Source organism: Callospermophilus lateralis, chromosome 6 (genome assembly GCF_048772815.1).
Source record: "Callospermophilus lateralis isolate mCalLat2 chromosome 6, mCalLat2.hap1, whole genome shotgun sequence".
Classification (NCBI taxonomy): Eukaryota; Metazoa; Chordata; class Mammalia; order Rodentia; family Sciuridae; genus Callospermophilus; species Callospermophilus lateralis.
Window position 1 is genome coordinate 23,515,807 of NC_135310.1, and position 22,081 is coordinate 23,537,887.

Consider the following 22,081-nt stretch of genomic DNA (forward strand, 5'->3'; position numbering starts at 1 on the left):
ATAAATAAATAAATAAATAAATAAATAAACAAAACCCATAGTTGGCTTTAAATCTCTCAATTTTTTTTTTGTTTTTTTTTGAGGGAGGTCAGTTCATAACTTGGGATGACAGTATCATCTATTTCAACAAATACTCCTATATTAGATTTCTAACTATTTCCTACAAATATGAGTGAGTTATATACAGAGGAAAATAAGGGAGTTCAAGATATAAATCAAGGTTATATAAAAAAAAAACAAAACAGCACAGTCGTTTGGTACCTGAGTAGAATAATGAAACATTACCCTTTGATTCATGCATAAGTGCTAAAATCATTGTTAACAGCACCCTCATTAGCAAGATTTACTTCTTAAATATAGAAGTCAATCGTCCCCCAGTGGTACGTGTGTACTTTTAAGCAGTATATTTCGTTATCATAGGACTTATTTTAAAGACATTCTCAAAAGTTTTTTTTTGTTGTTTTTTTTTAAGTGAAAAATAACTTCTCAGTGTTTAAGTTCCACTGATTTCAACAAGCTGAAATTCAGACACATTTGAATTCTATGGATAGAGGAAATCAGTAAGAGAGGCTCAGAGCTTTTTAAGTCTTCAGGGAAAAATATGAAACCAAAAAATTAACATTAACAATATCACCACGGGTCAAGAACAAGTAGGCAATAATTCACCCAAAGTAAAATGTCCAAATTTCCCTTTAAAAACTAATGACACAATCTAAATGCACCAGACATACTGGGAAACAGCGTAGGGTGGACAAGAGCTAAAAAATCACTTTAGGAGGCTGAGGTCAGAGAAATAGCAATGATGCTGCATTTTTAGCCTATTGGCCAATATCCCAAACCACAACTGAAGAAGCAAGACTGCCAAAAACAAACTATACAAACTCAACAAAGAATGAATCAGCACTTCTTAAGGATGATTTTCGTAGCCTTAGAATACACTAATGCTGGCAAGAGGGAAGAGGAGACAAAACAACTGTTTCTAGCATTTTTTTCCTCTTTGTTCTCTTTGCTTTATTTATTTATTTTTTTGCCAATGGCACCTACTTAACAAAGGAAAGGTATAATTTAGCATTTCATTTAAAAATTAAAATCTTTTCTATTTTTTTCAATTGAATATTGTGATTCTTCTTTTTTAAACTATGGAGAACAATGTGCTTTTGCTTTATTTCATCATGTATGAATCAACAGGAAAAAATAACATGCACTTGCTTAAAATTGCCAATCTGTTTTAAGTGGCATTACTTTCATAAATTGCTTTCCATGGGGGTATTTTTTTTCACCAAAATATCAATAAAACTACCAATAGAAACCAGTCCTATTCAAAGGCCAGCAAACATGTGTGAAATTTACAGTGAATCCAGCCTGGCAACCTGAAAGCTGGAAGTTACTAGTGTTGCTGACCTTTCAAGTAACAACATTTTTGAAAATATCCTAATTCATCACCCCTAGTCAATATGTCCCTCAAACCATCTTTCCATCCTAGCTAACTCTTTGCATCCTGATATCCACTTGACCAGTGGATAGAGTACTCTCTCAATCCTCCCCATCTCTCATTTTCCTTACATGAATTGGGCCCAAGTTCTTCACCAGGTGCACACAGCCTCCATCTGTCTACCTTTCTCTCCCTTTATTGTGGACTCAGTTTTTTATATATTCCCCTACATCTTGTTCATAATTGCTTTTCAACTTTTGTTTCCATTAATGAATCCTGATGCCCGCCCCCATGATAATACCCACCTTCCCTACAATCTCCATTAATGGCTTCACAATCTCTACCTCACATAGTTTTTTTTAAAAAGTTTAATACCTCAATAAGGTTCAGTACATTTGAGAAAACAACAGGAAGTTCATTTCTGATATTCTCCCCTGAAGCACAGAACTTTATTTGAGGGGTTTTCTCTCTATACGTGGAGGAAAGGAACATCCTCATCTCTTACTATGGGTTGAATGTGTCCCCCGCAAATTCATGTGTTAGAAATTAATCTCTAGTGCAACAGTGTTGAGAGGTGGGACTTTCCAAGGTGAGTTGGTCCAGAGGGCTTTGCTCTCATGAGTGAATTAATGCTGTTATGGCAGAAGAGGGTAGGTTCCTGAAGAAAATGGATGATTATGGTCCCCGTCAGTGCTTTCTCCCTCTTCCTCTCTTGCATGGTATCTTGCCATGGAATCCCATCCACCATGGGATGGTGCAGCACAAAGGCTCTCACCAAGTGCAGGTCCTCCATCTTAGATTTCCCAGCCTCTAGGACCATGAGACAAAGGAGCACCAGAATTCATAAATTATTGAATCTGTAGAATTCTGCTATAGCAGGAAAAAAATGTCTAAGACCCTTTGAAGACACAAGGATACAGAGAGAAACTGAACAAAGAGGCTTTGTTAAGCTCCCCCTGGTTTATCACCATTAGGTCATACCCCGCTGTGCAACCATAATTCCCCATGACTGTTCCTCTTCATCAAACCTAGTATGAAAATACACAGGCTTCCCTTTCTTTGGGTCTTTATTTCCTTATCAAAGTTTTTGTGCAGGCAAAACTTATTTTAAATAAATCTATAAGCTTTTACCTTGTTTTTCTGTCTTGCTTTAGGGGCCTCAGTCATGATCCTTAGATGGGAAGAAAAGACTTTTTTTTCTTCCCTCCACATTTCTCCCTTGACCTCAACTACTAAAGCCAATGTGCCCTTGCACTCCCTTTTATGATGCAGTGCCACACACACAGTCATCACTTGTTATATCTAGAGATGGAGTGATGACCTATATCATCTCTAAAATTTCCTATGTCCCACTTCTGTCACATTTGGGGGTGTAGCTACCCCTACGGTCATATCATAATTGAAAACATCTTCAAGTCTAAAATCTCTAACTTGGAAAAAATCTTTCATTGACTAGAATGTTCTGAGCCTTCCTCCCCCTTCTTTAATGTGAATAAAGCTCTCCCCCCCAACAATTTTGATTTCTAGCCTCTGGATTCCCTTTAAGATGTCTGCAGCATGAGGATAGCCCACATCACCCACAATTCCATTAATACTTCTGAATTTTTCACTCCTTTGGCTTTCACCTAAATCTACCAGCTTTTAATTCTAAAGCTGCTAAGCAATGATGGAGTCAAAAACTACAAATCCTTGCCAATTAACCTCAGCTGCACTCTGTGGCAATGTAACAATCTTTACTCATCTCTTGGTGACTCGTGATTGACCCTCCTAGCAATTCTAAACGTTTCTCATTCTCCTCAGAATTTAACGCTATCCATTTCTCTCTCACTCTCAGCACCTACAGGAACTCGTAAAAATCATACGTGAAATCCATCATTCTTTCTGTCTAATTGAAAGATGTTTTATCACTGGTCCAGCCATTATGACAAAATTGTCTGGAAGTTCTTTTAAAAATTAAACATAGAATTAAAAATGATCCAGCAATCCCACTCCTCACTCCACACCCAAAGAAAATGAAATCCCTATTTCAGAGAGATGTGTATTCTCCCATTCATTGCAGTATTATCAGCCAAGATATGGAATCAACCCAAGGATGCTATACCAGATGAACAGAGAAAACATCACACACACATACCCACCACAGAAATGTTATTATTGAGCCTTAAAAAAGAAAGAGATCCTTCCATTTGCAATAACATAAATGAAACTGAAGGACATTATACTAAGTGCAATAATCCAGATATAGAAAGACTAATATTTCATGATCTCACTTATATGTGAAATCTTAAAAAAAATACAGTCAACCTTATAGGAGACAGTAAAATGTTGATTACGAAGGTCTGGGGAAAGAGGTTTAGAAATGGAAAAATACTTAAGACTTTTGTTTACAACGCGACTAAGTTCTGGATATCTTATGTATAGCATAGTGGTTACGGTTAAAGATGCATTGTATACTTGAAATTTGTTAAGAAATGTGCTAAGACTTTTATGTGCCCTAACAACATATTAAAAAGTGTCTAATTTGAAATGAGTTTTGGTTTTTCATCACAAAGATGATTTTTAAAGAACATAAAATTAAAGTAATTTTCACTAAAAAATTAAATTCATTAACTCTTATTCCAATAAAAAAGAAACTTAGGATCTGGACGTTGTTAATGAAAAATGTAACTGTTTTAAGATAAATGATAGTCCTTGAATTTATTCACAAAGTGCAGAAGTTACAAGGAAAACTTTAACCACTATCTTGATCCATAAATTTAATTATTCTAAAAATTATTGTATAGTCTCATTTAATTTCTCCACAGAGGCTTTTTCTCTCCATTATATTTTCTCTATAGCTCTAGTCCCCAGAAATACATCTACACTATGGTTTGAATGTATCTCCTGGAAGTTCATGTGTTGTAAACTCAATCTCCAATGCAATAGTGTTGAGAGGTTAGAACTCTAAGAGTAGATTAGGTAATGAGAGTGAGTCATCATGGGAGTAGGGTTTTGATGAAAGGATAAGTTAGATTGCCTTGCCATCCTAGCCCTTCTACTTTTCACGATGGAATGCTGCAACATGAAGGTCCTTGCCCTTCAACCTTGAACTTCCCAGCCTCTAGAACCATTAACCAAATTCAAGGGTTTTTTTCATTATAAATTACCCTATCTATGGTATTCTGTTAGAGTAACATATAATTGACTAAGATAGTCTGGATGTTGAATGTCCATGAAACGTCCATATGTTAAAGGCTTGGTGCTCAGGGAGGCATTATTGGGAGGTGGTGACACCTTTAGAAAGTGGGACCGGGTAGGAGGTTCCTAGGGTGTGCCCTCAAAGGGTATTATGGGACTGTTTTTTTCCTCTTTCTCTCTGCTTTCTAAGACCATGATATGAGTGATTTTGTTTCTGCATTCCCATTTTGAGATACTGTCCTTGCCAGAGGTCCAAAGCCAGAGGAGGTTGGGAAGATTTCATCTACAAAGTTAAGAGTTTTGCTTTTGTGAAAAATGTAGGATTTGGATGAAAGGAGAGAGAATGGTGACAGACATTAAATAAAACCTATGTCACGTTATGTCCTGAAGACAATATTTTATTGAGCCTAATGAAAAATATTAATGTACAAATTTGGATTACAGAATGGTGAGGAAAAATAAGAGTTAAAAAAAGTAATTTCCTAAAGAAAGAAAAAATCCACTCCATTTCCTCTTACAAATGTTTTATTATCAATATTATAAAATACCTTCATGAATCATGATAGCTAATTCATACACCATTAATCTTCCTACATTTAAATACAAACATTGTCACAAATAATAAGCTGAAATGCTGGTGAAATATTTTGGAAGTTGGAACGGTTTAAAATAAGGTTTACAAACTGCAGAAGGTTTTTAACAATAGAAGCACTGAGAGGAGGCTCAAAAAAGACCTTGCAGAAGATGGAGATCAAGTTGGTGATGGGAGTGGAGCAGTACCTTAACCAAAAATGGAGATGAGCTATGAGAAATGCACACATCTAGATCCTCATGGAAAGGTCAGATTCATTTAACACTCAAGCACGGCTTATTATCACTGTCCTGAACAAATAAATTCACATTTGAGTTCATTTCCTAAGGTAGACATTAAATGAGTTCAGGTTGGTAAAACATTGGGTAAAGGATAGATGAACCATAAATACAGCTTACTTAAAAGAGGAGAGCAAAAAGTTCAAAGAGTGTGGGTGCAAAAATAAACTTTGGGAAGCAGTTATACTAAGTCATTTGTTATCATTAAATGCAAGAGTATGCCTTTCAAAGACTCCATTTATGTATATTTCTAGTTATTTTATAAAGATTTATAGGGTCAGGAGCCACGTTTTTCTCAATGGTATAGAACTTGACTATAAAAAGTGGGACTTTGGGTTCCATCCCCCATACCTCAAAAAAAAAAAAAAAAAAAAAGTGAAATGATGAGATGCAAAATAACCTGACATAGAGATGATCTGTAGCAAGGCTGAAGGGATCACAAAACCAGCTCAGAAAGGAGCAAAGGACCTTTCAAAACACGTCTTAGAAAAGGAAATTATCCTGTATGTTATAGGTTAAGCTGCCTACAACATGATAACAGTGACTTGGCAAGAACTATTTAACAAGAAGAGTTAAAGGTAAATTACAGATTTTATTCAAAATTTGATACGAGTGAATTCATTTGTATATTTGTGATTCGCAACCACACTCCAATGGCCAATGACTGTTGAAGTGTATTTATTTCAAATTGTTTGAGTATATTATAAAATCATTAGGAAAAAATATATTTAAGAATAAGAAAAACAGGGCTGGGGCTGTAGCTCAGTGGTGGAGCGCTTGCCTTGTATGTGTGAGGCACTGCATTCGATCATCAGCACCACATAAAAATAAATAAAGATACTGTGTCCATCTACAACTAAAAATAAATAAATAAATAAATAAGAAAAATAGTAACATATGTATCTTTACTATAATCACATATATTTACTTTTATATATTTAAATTGGATATTAACTCTTTATAAAGCCTCCTTAATTTCCAGCTCTTATTATGTAAATGCTAACATTAGGTTTATTCCTAATCCAAATCCCAAGTGCGCTATATAATTTGATTCCTACCTGCCTTTCTCTTTAATCCTATGTCCTAGCACTCTCCCTTTTTTTTGTGTGTGAAAGGCAAAATTCACTCTTTGTGAAATTCTCCCAATGTAGATTTTATAGACACGTAGCCTGTGCAGTGGCAAAAGGTCCCATACTCAGGAGAACCCTGAGCTGGGCTTCATGCTCTGTCGCCGCCACCTTGAAATGCCATTTTCATTTTCTTTCTGCATCCCTACCATGCCAACCTTTTGCCCATCTCCAGAGCACTGTGGGTACTGTTTCTTCTTTCTGAAATACCCATCCACTCACTCTTTACAAAGTAGATGATTCTCTCAACCTTCAGTCTCAACTCAAATGGCAACTTCTTGGACAACCTTACCCAATTTCTTTATATATAAAGTGTCACCTCTAGTTATTCTTTTTATCCATTTCTAAGGCACTTAATATAAATCTATCATCATCTTATTTCTTGGTTTCCTTGCTCACTGTCACACATCCCTTCCTCCTAAACAGAAAGTACTAGGAGCATCAGCAATCTTATCTTTCTTGGTAGTATACTGACAAATGAGTTGAGACTAGTGACAAAGATCTTTTTCCTTGACCAAAGTGTGGTCTTCTCAAATGAAGCCTTGGCTTATAAAAACTAGATATGCAACAAATTTTTTCATCCAAGCCCTCCAACCTGACACTTCTTTAAAAGACTTGAAATAGAAACATAATTTCTGACAGCTCAAGCCTTCATCCTTAGGATGACCCCCGCACCTTCAACCTGACTTAAAGTGCCAAAAGAATTTACTGTTTGATCTAGCCAAGAGCTATGATTGGGCCCTGATCGTTGCAAGAACATTTACGAAAAAGGGCTTACTATTTTAAACCCTTCCTCTGTCCCTTTGAGATGTGAATGTATCTCTTACAGCTCACAAATATCTTTCTCAAGGACCTGAAAGCCATTTCTTTGAAATGTAATCATCAAGAAGGATAGGATCTCTGTCTCTCAGTCTCTATTGAAGGACAGAATTCTAACTCTGACAATCTCTAGCTAGTAGATACATTCAGTCTCAGTAAATTTACACCAATCCATCCTTTGCCAAATTTTGCTTTACTGACTTTTCTGATTTCTACTGAACTCTTTATTCATTTGTTAACATACTCAGTCACCTGAGTACAAACACACACACACACAATTCACACTTACACATGTAAAATTCACCTGAGTACAAACACACACACACACAATTCACACTTACACATGTAAAATTCACCTGAGTACAAACACACACACACACAATTCACACTTACACATGTAAAATTCATATATTATTATAATCTGTCCTTATAATAGTAACTAGTGACCAACTTTAACTTTGATAATAGTGCCTGACACTATTATCAATTTTAATTTGTTGACTGAATAAATAAACTAATAATAGTAATAAATCATTTACTTTATTGGGAGGAATATTTTTTTTCTGGTTAAAGTTAAGCATCAGGGGTATTTCACCCAGCAAAATTCAGCAATATTTTCTAAATATTTCCTCTCTACACATAGAGTATCCCTATTTACTTGAGACAAGACACTAAAAATGGGAGAACTATACGCATATATTTTATATGTATTGTTGCCTTTCTGTTGGTTTATGATCCAAACAGTAACTTAATTCCCTAAACCAAAGAAAATGTACAACTCTATGAATAAATTTTGGCACATTTTGGAAGGAAGTCAAAGAATAGCTATTGCCAGAAAATGAGATAATTCCAGAAAAAGATAGCTTTGGATCAAAAGAATAATAACCAGTATACAGTTCTAGCAGAACTAGATTAAATTAACATATTAACAAAGTTTGATAATAATGTAAGGTCGGACAGATCTCTTTTAGAAAATAACTTGTCATCAAGTATTTTGACCATAAAAATACCTATGTTCACTGAATCAAATCATCTATTTCTAGTGTTTTATTCAATAGAAATTAAATTTATATAATAAATGGAAAGCACTATCTTCACAAAATTATTTATAAGTATTGTTTACAATACCAGGAAATTGGAAATAAACTAAATGTCTAAATTTAAGGGATTGGTTAGGTAAATCATAGTAATTAATTTAATTAAATATTTTTTGATGGGAAAGATTTTGCTATATAACATAAGGGGCCAGCTAGTATACACAATGGCAAGTATTTTTAATAAGGATAAAAAATGCATAAGTATAAAAATAAAAATTTAACAAAATCAGAGCCTAGAAAAATATTAAAGAGTAATTTACTCAGGAGCTAATCTATAAAAAATATTTTTAATTTATCCATTTTCCACATTTTTGCTAAAGGAAATATAATAAAATGTATTTTAAATATGTCTAAAAGAATCATGATTTTCATCATATATCATTTTTAATGAAGACCAGTCAGTGTGAGATCTTAAAAGAGTTTGTTTCCAATAAAGTAAAATTTAAAATCAGAACTCCCTCCTCCAAAAAAGTTACCAAGTTAAATTTTCTGAGAAAGGTAAAAATTTTTTCATTAATTAATCCAAGATACTATAGAGGTTTACTTAAAACAAAGCAAAAAATAGGGTTAAGTAATCCTGGAAGAGACTTTTCCCCCCAAAAAGGTCAAGTCTAAGTAAACAAAATAAAATCCTGGACACTAGTTGATTTAAAAGCAATGCATTAAAAAAATAAAAATCCTGGCTCAGTACTCACCGGTATACAATATTCCACCATTGGGTAATGCAATTTGTGACCTTTGGCTGTTCGACCAGAAAAAAAGCAGCTCTGGCAGACATCATAGTTAAAATGCTTTAGGCTTCTATACCTGGAGAGAAAAACGGAAAATTCATTGCATTGCATTCCTATTAGTCTACATCAATCAACTGTAGTAAAGAATTTCATTAATCCAGATCACCAAGGAAATAAAGTCAGATTCGCCACATACACAAAATGTGTTTAGTAACTCAGCTTCAAATTAGGACAAAGAGAAAACCACCTTTCCAGTGGGCAGAAAAATTAATTTTTGGAGTTTAAGACTCTAAAAATTTATTTAAGTCTCTATCTAAAACATGTTTCGGTATGTTTAGACACAATGAGAAAATAAATATCCATGTCAGATTTCCTGTGATGTTTGAATATGAATAAAAAAATGATGAAGAAAAGTGAACTATGATAATTGACACATCAAATTTTAAATTTTTATACCATCAATAAGAAATGAATCTTTGGATGGAAATGTGGCTAAATGGTACAGTGCTTTCCAGGCATGTGGCGCCCTGGATTCGATACCCAGTACCATGGGGGTAACAAAAAGAATCTTACAATGTTTCACAAAGGTATTATTTCTCACAATGAGCATTTCTAAATTTGGTTTTAAAGATTCATTAGGAAAAAAATTAAAAAGCAAAAAATACTCTGTAGCAAATAGTCAAATAAAACCTTAATCACCACATATTCTTTTGTTTTTAAAACTCTCACATAATAACAACACTCCATGCTGACTTCCATTTGCAGAATCTTATTTTGAGTAGTGAAACTCTAGACATTAAATTTCTATGGGTCTGAGTGGAAAACATCTTCCAAATCTTCTACCTTGAGAGCATGGATTGTTGGAACTAAGAGAATAAATTATATCTATCTATAGAAAAAAAAATTTAGATGATCGGATTAATAGAGTGAAAATGGAAGCAAAATGCAAAGGTTTTGTGAGGTTAATGTTATAAACTATTAAGTGCTGAGTAGTTTCTATAATGACCTACAAAATCACTCATAAACTGATTTGAAGAAAATCAATCTGTCTACACTATAGTCAGCTTACTTTGTCAAGAAATCTACTGGGTTCGAAATAGCACCACTACTAACTATTTCTTGACCTATAAGCATGGCTGGACAAACATGATTGATGTTGTCTCTTTGACGTGGCGCTGTGTTTATTGCTGATAGCCATTCTCTCATCAAAGGTAACCCTTGTACTATTAGCATATTTTAACAATGCACCCTTCTAAAATACCAATTCAGTCTTTCTTGCTGGTAGATGTCACCAGCACAACACGTGTTGAAGTTGGTGAGGTTTCTAGATGGAATTGCAAGGAACTGACTTCACTGGGAAGAGGAAACCTCCTTCTTTCTCCTTGCAGTAAATGGTCTGACATCCAGAAAAGCCTTTTTGTTCGCGCGAGATAACCATGGAAATGGAAGCCACACACTAGGGATGACAGAGCACAAAGACAGACCTAGGAATTCAGATGATCATGGAGCAATAATATCAGTCCTGGATTTCCTATCTCTGCACTTGTGTACATGAAAGGAATTAAATCTCCAATCTGTATATGCTATTTATTAAGTAGCTATATAGGATTCTAATGGAAATTCTCAGCTTAGCAAACATCCTAGAGCTCTAAGATGTTAAAATTCAATTTTGGAAGTAATTAGTGAAAAATTCTAGCAGCATTTGCAAAAGTTCAGAATATGAATATGTGTACATACACACAGACACACAGGGGGAGGGGAAAATATATGTGTGTATGTACACACACACACAGAGACACACAAACACAGAGAGAGAAAGAGCACAGGAGCTTGGTACAGAGACAGCCTGGACAAGTTAAGTTTATTCTCTAAAGCACATACTCCTCTATCTTTATTTCTATAGCTGGCTGTTTGTTCTTCCTTTAATTTTAGAGAAAAAAGAGATATCCTCTTACTACTAAGAGCAAAACAGACCTATTTTATATTGGCCCCATTTTACTATTGGAATTGTTCTTAACATTTATTTTCTCCATGTGCAATCTGTGTAATAACTAAGTCACCATTAATTTGAAGAAATGTTGGCTTGGGGTTGTCCCTAAAAAATGCTATAAATTCTATTTCTCTTTTCTTCTGAAACTAAAATTTGCAGAGGTACCATTTTCCCAACGTGAAAAGTTGTGAAAATACATAAGAGTAAAGGAGGCAGCAACATTTATCACCTATCATCTCACCGTTTTCAAGATCCTAACGTATTTTCCTCAAGTTAGATTTCCTAAATAAGCTGTCTGCACATCCTTACCAGTAATCTGATTATTTCTCAAGTAGTATTTGAGTGTTGCTTCCTGGTTACTAAATTTCATCCCTAAGACCTTGGAACATCCACCACATTCCATCAGGACTCTGTGTTTGTAACCAGTCATGCCATTATATCCTACATGAACATTTCTGTGACCTAAGTAAATAGAGACTCTGGATCAAAGTAGTAAAAATAACCGTGATAATTATAAAATAAGTTCATGTAGTGGTTACTAGAAGGATGGTATTTTTAGATGGGTGGAACACACTGAGTATTCCCCATGTACTTAGGGAGACAAAGCCCCAAACAGGAATGATGTGGAAGGATGATGAACATGTCAGGGAGATTACATACACAGAACAGAAAGCAGTCTAATGCCAGCACTGGCAGTACTTCTTACCTGAATCCTACAATTGGACACTCTTTACAGATGTTGCATTTGGCCTGATGTTTTGCAGTCTCAGCTGCTGCTACTCGATGTAAAACTGGCAGCCAGACCATGGACTGTGGTTCCAACCGCATCCAATCTATAAATTCTTTCACACTTATCTCTGGTTTGTTGTTATTCTGATAAAGAAGCAAATGCATTAAAAGTGAGGAACTGGGAGTGTGGCTCAGTGGTAGAGCACTTGTTTAGCATGTGCAAGGCCCTGGGTTTAATTGTCAGCACTGCAAAGAAAAGGGGAAAAAAAGTGAAGAACATTTCTTCATTTAAGCTGTTGTAAGTGTCACTGCTTTATAATCCTCTGAAAAATCTGTGCACAATTAAGAGAAAAGTTATGTAACTCTTTCTAGGTCAGTAAAATTAAAAAAGATTTAAGGTTATTTAAGGCAAGAAAATTCTAGAATTTACAAATAGAAAAAACAGAAATTGTCATATAGGAAGAAAAAAAAATCCCATTCCTTAGTACTTGGATTTTTAAAAACAAAAGCAAAAATCAAGGTTTCACGGGTCTAGGCAATTTTTTCACACAAGTATCTAAGATGGCAAAAGTGTGTGTAGTAAAGACCTACGATAACCTCACAAACTTGAAGGCCACTAGAAATGCTAACTGAGAGCCATTATTCCTGATCCTGCTTCAGTCTTGTCACATCATCACATATTGCTATGAACGTCTTTGCAGAATTTCCAACTTTGACATGATAAATAAGATAAAACTTCTCAGCCCCTCTTCAAATCCTGAGGAATTTCTGTAATGTGCAAAGTTAAATTTCATCAACATCATTCTGCTATTGTTGAGGTCAGCCTATGAATCAACATACATGACTATAAATAATATCTAGAAAAATCATTTGGAATTTTTTATGTCTAAAATAAGAAAAAGGGCCATTATAAAATGTAATAACCCATGACATTGATTCTCCTCAAAGACACAGTGTGAGCATTTCTTTTTTCTCAGCAGTGATAAATCATTGGCTACGTTTTGGCAAAATATTTGTAGGCTTGTACTTCATGCATATGTATAACATCAGTAACATTTCTAAAATGTCTTTATCTTTATACACAGTAAGCATTAAAAAGAAACTGAAGTGTTTTCCTGGGTGAAAATTAGTAACTTAGATCTGTATAAAACTTTGCACATTGTTCTCCTTTTATGCATATATTCTCAAAGGAAAGATATTTATAATATCATTAACTTAAATTTTTAAAAAATCTTGTTTACAAAGAGCTTCAAGGTATTTTTATTCATTTATTTAGCTAATAGTTATTAAAGTAGTTCTGATGTTTGAGGTATTGTAGGAATGAATGCACTTCAATCTGAATGTTACGTCCTTCTAAAACTCATATATTGACACTTGGAAGGTGATTAGCTCATGAGGGTGGAGCCCTCATGATGGAATTAATAATCTTATAAAAAAGGCCCAATGGAGCTCGCTTGCAACTTACACAGATAAGGACACAAGAAGGAAGAGCTGTATATAAACCAGAAGCTGCCCTCACCAGATACCAGGCTGGCACCATCTCTTGGACTTCCCAGCCTCCAGAACTAAGAAATAAATTTATGTTGTTTATAAGCCACCCCACCCCAGCTTGTGGCATTTTATTAAAACAGCCTGAGACTTAGGATATAACAATAAACAGGCGCTGTTCTTATCCTCTTGGAACTTAGGTGCGTACGGAAGAAGCAAACATGAAACAACTGATTCCTGTAGTTCAGCATGAAATTTTAACTGTGAGGAGCATGAGAAGGAAGAGGTAGAGGAGGTTAAGGTGAAAAGTAGCAAAAGTTAGTCTCATCGGAAGAGGTCAGAGGAGGATTTTCAGAGGATTCCAGAGTTAAGGTCACACCTAAAAATGGAATAGGACAAGTGAGGACAACAGGGCTTGCAGGTGGAGGGAAAGGAAGAGCACTCCAAACACTGCCTAAAGGCAGGAATCAAGAAACTAAATCATCCTGGCTGGAAAGCACAGGGGGTGAGTGACAGGAGGTGAGGCCAGGGCAAAGGCAGGGCCAAATGTAGCAATCCGATTAATACTTCATAAAGAAAAAAAGGAGGCGGTGTCTTTGCAAGCATCCCTATTCTTTGAGTTAAACGTGCCTTTAGAAATAAAATATTAATTCATTGGGACAATACCCCAACTCTTCTATCTCTCAGCTCCAGTCCAAACCCCATTCTACTTCTTGGAGTGTCCTTGAAGTCCTCCCCTGACGCCTCATGCATACTAAGGAGCCTCAGCTTTACCTGCTGGAAGCAGCTGCGGACACTGGGCTCAATGTTACTGCCTCCAAAAGCGGCGACCTCCCCCAGCTGCCGAGGGATCTGGATGGCATCGTGAAGTAACAGGCCCAGCTGCCGCTGGTCACAGGTCTCTGTTGGCCCTGCCACCTCCTTGAAGAGATCTATAAGGGGGAAAGACACAGGGTTAATGTCCATCTGCCCCTTTTTTTTTTTTTTTTTTTTTTTTTTTGCTTAAAGTATATCCTGGGTAATCTGGACAGAACTGTGTAGATTAAAAACAAAATATCCAGGAGGACATGAATCAGATTAATTGTCTCCTGAATTCTGATGATCTTAATATCGTGGGTGTCTGCAGACTAGTTCCTCATTCAAGACATGTAGAATATAAGATCATTAGAATCCAGGAGACAACTGCACACAAATAGATCAATTAATACAAATTTCCTTTTTAAATATCACAATAAATACACATGGGTTAATTTTATGGTTTCACTAATGGTTTCCCTTGAGAAAAGATATAAATAGGTGCGCTTTCTCTTTTTAGGTCAGTCTCTTTCTTACTGGCTATAAAAATTATGTTCATTTTATTTCATGTAAATAAATATTTCTTTTTCAAATTTAAAAGACTAAAAACATTGTGTATTCTTGAACTTTTTTCAGGTTTTCTATTTACAAAACAAAAGCACTGATTTGTTTTCTAACTTTCTTAAATCAATAAATTAAAACTCTTCTTTCAAGCACTAGATTACCTTTTGTTTACTAAATGCAATGTTTTAAAAATGAAAATTTTTACAATATTCCCCAGAATAAAGTTAACAACTTAATAAAGTAAGTAACTTACTAAGATAAGTTACTTTGGGGATACAGAGAAATATCAAACAACAACAATCTGCTTTATTATAGAAATTAATACTTTTTGGAAGGAATTTTCAAGCTCTAAAAATTCAAAAGCACACAAACTCTAAATGCTCTTCTTGTGAAATTTTTTATAAAGAGAAGAAATCTGAGTAAATATTTATTGGATTTCAAAAAATCATTTTTAAACAATATCTCCTAACTATCAGATCAACATATATCAGTCTTAAAGAGAAATGATGGTAAATCTAACACTGACAACAGTGAATTTTTCAAACAACAACTGAAGCAAGCTCAGTGGTATTGACACAGTAATTATAATGAAATATGGCTTTAATTACAAGCATACATAGGAAAAGCAAATTCAATTAAGATAAATTTAATTTTTATTACCATTTATTTACTTAGATTTGCTTAGAGTGCCACTTGTTTCTTTTCATTATTTAAAAATAAGACTATCAGATACAGAAAATATTTCTTGAGGAGTCTTCTTATGATGCTTCTTGTAAACCCATTCCTGGGAAGAGGCTTATCAGTAAATCCAGAGGTGGTGCACATGTGTCATAATCTTTAGAGTGCACTTTTCTAGCAAGATCAACCATGCCCAACTCTCATCTTTTCAGGCAGAGAGCTATGCTGCAATGCTACTGTGAAGGAGAGACTCCTCACAAAGCGTAAAGAGAAAAGTGTCCTTAAACGCCATGATATTGTTCTAAATTCTTGTAAAAGTTCACATTTTTAACATTACGATCAGGATGTAGGGATGGGTCCAAAGAAGAAAGTCACGATTTAAAGCCCCAAATTCCAATAAATCAGCACAGAAAAAATGTAAATGGCCATTCAAAAGGATGCTCTATGCACGTGCCTTTGATGAGCTTGAGAAGAAACTCAGTTACAAGCAGGGAGGAAGGGGGACAGCTAGAACCTACTCCAGGGATATTCTCAGGAAGATATTGAGAGACAGGGAGGTGTCATGGGGTGAAGACACAGACTTTGGCCACTGCAAAATCGATGTTCAGACAGATAACAATTGACCCCGAGTGGCGCCTCTGTCACTGAGTTTAAAGAGCAAATTGCCTTGAATATTAATTCTTTTAAAGGAAATAATAAGAAGAAGATGTTCTGATTTCACTGGGGAAATCAAAACTGGAATCAGAGTTGCTAAGAATCTCAACATAGAAAGGCAAAACAAAACCTCAGAACATTTCCAGAGACTCAATATCCCAGTAAAGATTTAAAGATGGCAACCCATGAGATTTCTTATTTAATTAAGTCCTAAAATGGCACACATCATGAATTATATAAAATAGCAGAAATTTTCATTGCAGGGCTTTCTGCATCCCTTGCCAAAATCTGAACATTTAATGCTGAATTATAGAAAATGTAAGCTTTGAGGTTGAATTTGCATTCATTTTGAAGTTCGGCATTGTAACTCTTACTTTTAGAGAACCCTAATTCTTTCAGGAGCACATTAAAACCCCAAGTCACAGATGATTAAAAAAAAAAAAAAACCTTTCTAATTTTGGAACATCGATGCTTTCATTAACATATTCCTCTCCCAATCATTACAGAAATGATAACATTTTTGGCTTTCAAAATTATATGTGGGGGGACTGGGGTTGTGGCTCAGCAGTAGAGCGCTCACCTGGTGCGTGTAAGGCTCTGGGTTCGATTCTCAGCACCACATAAAAATAAATACATAAAAATAAAGGCACTCTGTACAACTAAAAGAAATAAATATTAAAAAAAAAGTATATGTGGCTCAGTGGTAGAGTGCTCACCTAGCATGGGTGAGGTACAGGGTTCAATCCTCAGCACCACATTAAAAAGAAAATGAAATAGAGATATTGTGTGTCCACCTACATCTAAAAAAATAAATATTTAAAATAAAAATATATTTTTTTATGATTATGATGGTAACGACTCAGTTCTGGATAAAGTGCCACAAAACCAAAGCTTTATGTAAAGCACGTTTCTGCATAGCTTTGTAGGCTTTCTCTCCATCATGCCCCCTCAACCTGATCCTAACATCAGCTTTTCTTTTCATACAAATCCACATCTCTTTCCATTGACATTCTTGAAGCTATGTTGTCAGGACCTGTGATCAAACATCCTCTTGGGTTTTTATTGTGGATTTTGTTTGTTTGTTTGTTTGGCACTGGAGTTTGAATCCAGGGCCTTGCGCATGCTAAGCACATGCTCTACCACTGACCTACACCCCCTAACCTCTCCTTTTATATTTTGGTATGTCTCCATTCATGAAATAGCTCTCACTTTCCCCTCCAAATACATACATTCATCTATATAGAATCATCTGAGAATACACGTGGCAGGATCAAGTTACTCACTTTTTATTGACAAAATTAAATTAAGACATTTTGCAGCAATTGCTACAATTTGTTCAACAAATGCTATTTTGAGGAATTTTTTAGCATATTATCTCTAATTTCTGTTCAAGAAGGAATTATTAGCTTCATTTTTCAGTTGAAGAAAATCCTCTTTCAGCGTCCTGGACTGTAAAATGGGAGTGATGTCATCTCTTCGCTGGCAGTACTCAAGGAATCAAGTAACCTGCTCAATGACATTTGGCCCCTAATCAGTAGAGAGCTAGAGGGAGGTGTCCCTATTCCTGAGCATATGCCCTTTGCAATGCCCCGATGTCTTTCACTAACTGACAGCTAAAGGGACACTGCTGATTTATTTGGTGACTATAAACAAACATAATGAAATCTAAAACATTTACCACCTTTTATTTTGCCACAACTATAAAATATAATTATTTAGGATCATTTTTTTTGTGTTCTTAGATGTTTTAGATTATCTTAATATTCTTTTTCTCCCCCAAACCTTGGGAATTACATACAAATAGAAAAGGCTTGGACTTTGAAGTAAAAATAATATCATATGTAATTCTTGCCCCACAACGTACTAGCTCTGCAGCCTCTGACTAGATCTCAACGTGTCACCATTTATTGTCTCACCTTGAAAATGGAAATAACAATGTCTACCTTCATGGGGAAATTAAGGGTTAAATTAGATAAAAATTTGTGACTGGCCCTCATTCCATCAAGACTCCTCCACCTTGGGGTTCTACCATCAGCCTTTCACTGCATGCAAATCCAAATCTCTTTGCACTGTCACCTGTTGTCCAAACAGGCATATGTAATGATAAGGGTTTAAAAAATGGAGCTATTATTACTAGCAAGTAGTGTAAATTAAGTCTCATAAACTGTTATAATCATTATTATTAACAGCACTGTTGGCATATGAAAGATCTTACATACATCTGTATTTTTCTTCTAAGAGACCCTTGGAGAGAGACATCAATCCAATCTTCAGACTCTGCACTCTAATTTTTCCAGTCCGACCCCTGAAATTATAAATATTTCAATATGTTAGATGCATTTAAAACTGTATGTTAATTATTCCTGAATATCTATTTTCTTGAGAGTAAACTACTAAAGAGTCAACTTTTCACTATGAACAATTAATATTAAACCAATAACTTAAGTTCATGACACATCTTAACTGTGTTTGATTTAACTTTTCACACAACATATGTAATAAGAACAGATTAAAGCAAAATGAAAACAATAATTATAAAGCTAAAAAGATTTCATTTTTATAAATGCTTTGGATTAACATCTGGTAATAATAAATACAAGAATCAAAATAGAACACTAAATCTACAGATAATATGCATGTGACAATATAGCAAGAAAGGGCCACTGATATATCTAAAAACAAATTTAAGAAAACTGACTAGAAAATCAACAACATACTGAGAACTTTGAACTTGCTATCTTCATTTACTTTGGTTCTTTCAGTGCCATCTTTATAAATGACTATTGCAATTTTAATAGTCAATGATCTTAAACAGATAGGTATGGAATCTGTGTTTGTGAAACAATCCAATTATAATTAATAGATTGCATTAACTAATCAAAGCTAAGAAATTATTTCACAGTATGCAGATAAGAAACCATTTCACTTTCACTTATAAGTTGATTAGAAGAAAAACATTATCTTTAAAACCAGAGAGTTGTCTTTATTTCCAAACTTATCAAAGAATGGCTAAGACATTCACCAAATGTTGGTCAAAGTATTAGATGTTGGGATGGGAAAAGAATCACCAAAGCTAATAAGTAACAATCATTCCAATGGAATAATATACAGCCCAGAAAGAAGTTTTTTTGTTTTTTTGTTTGTTTGTTTGTTTTGCTATATTTATTATTTCAGATTTGGGATCAGTTTTCAGGTTTTTATTGTTGATTTTCTTAGGATATGTTTTCAATGTACAAGTGTAAGATACTTCAAACCTGAAAATAAATGTTTGCAGAATCATATGAATACTTAAGATTTACTAACTTTTGATATATTAAAAACATAAATATTTGTAATTTTAAGTAATCATATTTCCAAATTAAATTTAAATCTTGATTTTTCTTTTTTTGCTTGTTTTGTTTTTTATTTATGTGGTACGGGGAATGGAACCTCAGGGCCTTGTGCATGCTAGCCAATGCTCAACTACTGAGCTACAACTCTACCCCTTTTAATTTTTTTTTTTTTATTTTTGAAACAGTCTTACTAAGTTTCTCAGACTGGCCTTAAATTCATGATCCTCCAGCCTCAGCCTGTTGAGCAGCTGTAACTATAGGCATGTGCCACCATGCCTGTCTTTGTTGGTATTTTACTGATAATTTCAGTTAATATTTTTTTCATTCTCAAATTGTACATACTCAAGTAAGTTTCTATATGTAAACCATGACACAAATCATAAAATAAATTATAAAAGAAAGCATGATTAGAGATTGGAGAAATGAATTTTTAAAGTAGTCTCTCAAAAGCCTAGGGGTTTATAATTCCATTGTCATATCCAATGAGTTTATTGAATCCTAATTTTATATATATATATATAACATTCAGAATCGACCTTTGAAATAATAAGTACTTAAATGTTTAAAAAAATATAGCCCTGTAGCAGATTTCTAAATTAAAATACTCATTCCAACTTCTCACAATTAAAAAATATCACTTTCAAATTAATCTCTAAACTGAGCCATGCTATAAATTGTGTTTCTACTTAACATTTTTAAGAGTTTCCTAATTATCACATGAAATACACAATGTCTGCTTTCTTCCTTTGTAAAATCAGAAAGTTTTTATTCTCTGACCACAGACAATAGACTCCCAGAAAGTAACAAAAGGCTATAATAGAATGATCTCAGACTAGTACATGAATGTGGCTGAAGACAAAGCAATCCATTAAGGGAAAAATAATCAAAATGATATGCATTTTAATGTGGCCTTCATGACATGATGAGAAAGGAACATCATCAGGAAGACAACTGAAAATGCCAATCATTCATTCATTCTTCCACCATCAATGGTTAAGAAGGCTTACTTGGATCCCAGTATGTTCTATGTACTGCAGGGACCAAGAAAAAAACAAGGAAGTCCTGATTCCTACCCATGATGGGCTTACACACTATTGAGGAAGGTAAGACAAGAAATAAGTAGAGAAAATAGGAGGCCAGCCTTTGCAAATGGAAGTGAAGACTCAAATACAACATCACTTCGGTTTGACTAGTCATCAGTCTCATGACCTCGGATATAGAAAGTAAGTATAAAATCAGGCAGGGACAATAGGACACAGCTGGACTATCTCAATTAGAAAAAAGTAGAGTACAGCAGGAAAAGTCTGAGCAAGGGGAAGAGGCAGGGGTGGGAGCAGCAGGAAAAGTCTGAGCAAGGGGAAGAGGCAGGGGTGGGATCACCAGATGCAAGATGGTTAGGGTGGGGAAGGAACTTGTATTGGGATTAACTGTTTGATTAGGTTATACTGGTTATATGGGGCCACAGGATAGATGGTTTTGAGGTCAAATAAGATATCCAAATTAAGAGACAATAGGGAGCCAATAAAATGTATGAATGAGTCATACAGCCCAATATTTAAGTATTCGGTTCCTCTTGATGGCTTTTTATAAGTAACTTCTGATTTAGTTTAACTGGAAAGTTAAACATCTTTAAAATTATATCCATACTGGAACAGCAAGGGATGGAGGGAATGATTTGACACTACAACAAATGAGGCTAATACTCTCTGTAAAGAAAAAAATATTTTAAACGAAGTGTTCCAGACTATTGCTTTAAATCATGATTTAAACGCTTTTGATTTCCATTAAATCTGGAAGGAAGATTGCTAAATCAAGACTTTTTAACCTGGGAAGATGAAGACTGAGTAAGACTGAATTCATAAATGGAATCATTTTTATCTTTATGGCTGATAAAGTCCTTTTTACATATATTAGTACATTTGCCCTTCACAGTCACCTTTTATGGGATAAACTGAACAGATATTTTTATCTCAATTTTTCATGTGAGAAACTGAGATGCCAAAGTTAAGTGGCTGCCAAATCACATAGCAACCAAAACCAACTCTGAATTCTTGTCATCTACAACAGATGAACATGAATTTTGTTTTCTCATAAAATTCAGAATATTAGGAGCAGTTGGGTACACTTTAAAACTTGAAAGAGACAGTTTACTTGAAATTATTTATAAAGTACTTTTTTTCCTAGATACTATAAGATGGTAAGAATAATCAATTGATTACCAAAAAATCTGAGTATTAGTCCATAGTTATCATTAAATCTGTAATAAGTGGCTGTGGATAAATGGTCTCCTACCAGTTTTTCAACCAGTTAAATAAAGATGGCAGACTCTAAGATCCTCAAAGTCCTTCTTCTTAAGAGAAATCTATGATCTACACTATATTTATACCACTTATTATTTCAAGAGGTAGTTGAAGCTGAAAATGCCTTTTTTGCTTTCATGATACATCACAAAATAAGCCAGTCAAAAATATATGGTCAATGGATATAGTTTATAACTGGAATGTCCCCCAAAGGCCCATGTGTTAGAGACTTGGTCCCCAGTAGGGTGCAATTGTGAAGTGGTGGAAATTTTCAGCTGGACCTATTGGGAGATCTCGT

The 22,081-nt window shown here is 34.6% G+C and overlaps 1 protein-coding gene across 5 annotated transcripts in view; it reads right to left on the reverse strand.

Moving 5' to 3' along the window:
- Utrn (utrophin) overlaps positions 1-22,081 on the reverse strand; it is a 508,059-nt gene that overhangs the window by 38,713 nt on the left and 447,265 nt on the right. For all 5 annotated transcript variants that reach the window (XM_076858171.2, XM_076858170.2, XM_076858169.2 and 2 more), the window contains 4 exons: positions 18,371-18,456; positions 14,235-14,392; positions 11,950-12,116; positions 9,218-9,329 (listed from right to left, as the gene is read on the reverse strand). In XM_076858171.2, the coding sequence (XP_076714286.2) occupies positions 9,218-9,329; positions 11,950-12,116; positions 14,235-14,392; positions 18,371-18,456 (523 nt within the window). The remainder of the gene's footprint in view (positions 1-9,217; positions 9,330-11,949; positions 12,117-14,234; positions 14,393-18,370; positions 18,457-22,081) is intronic.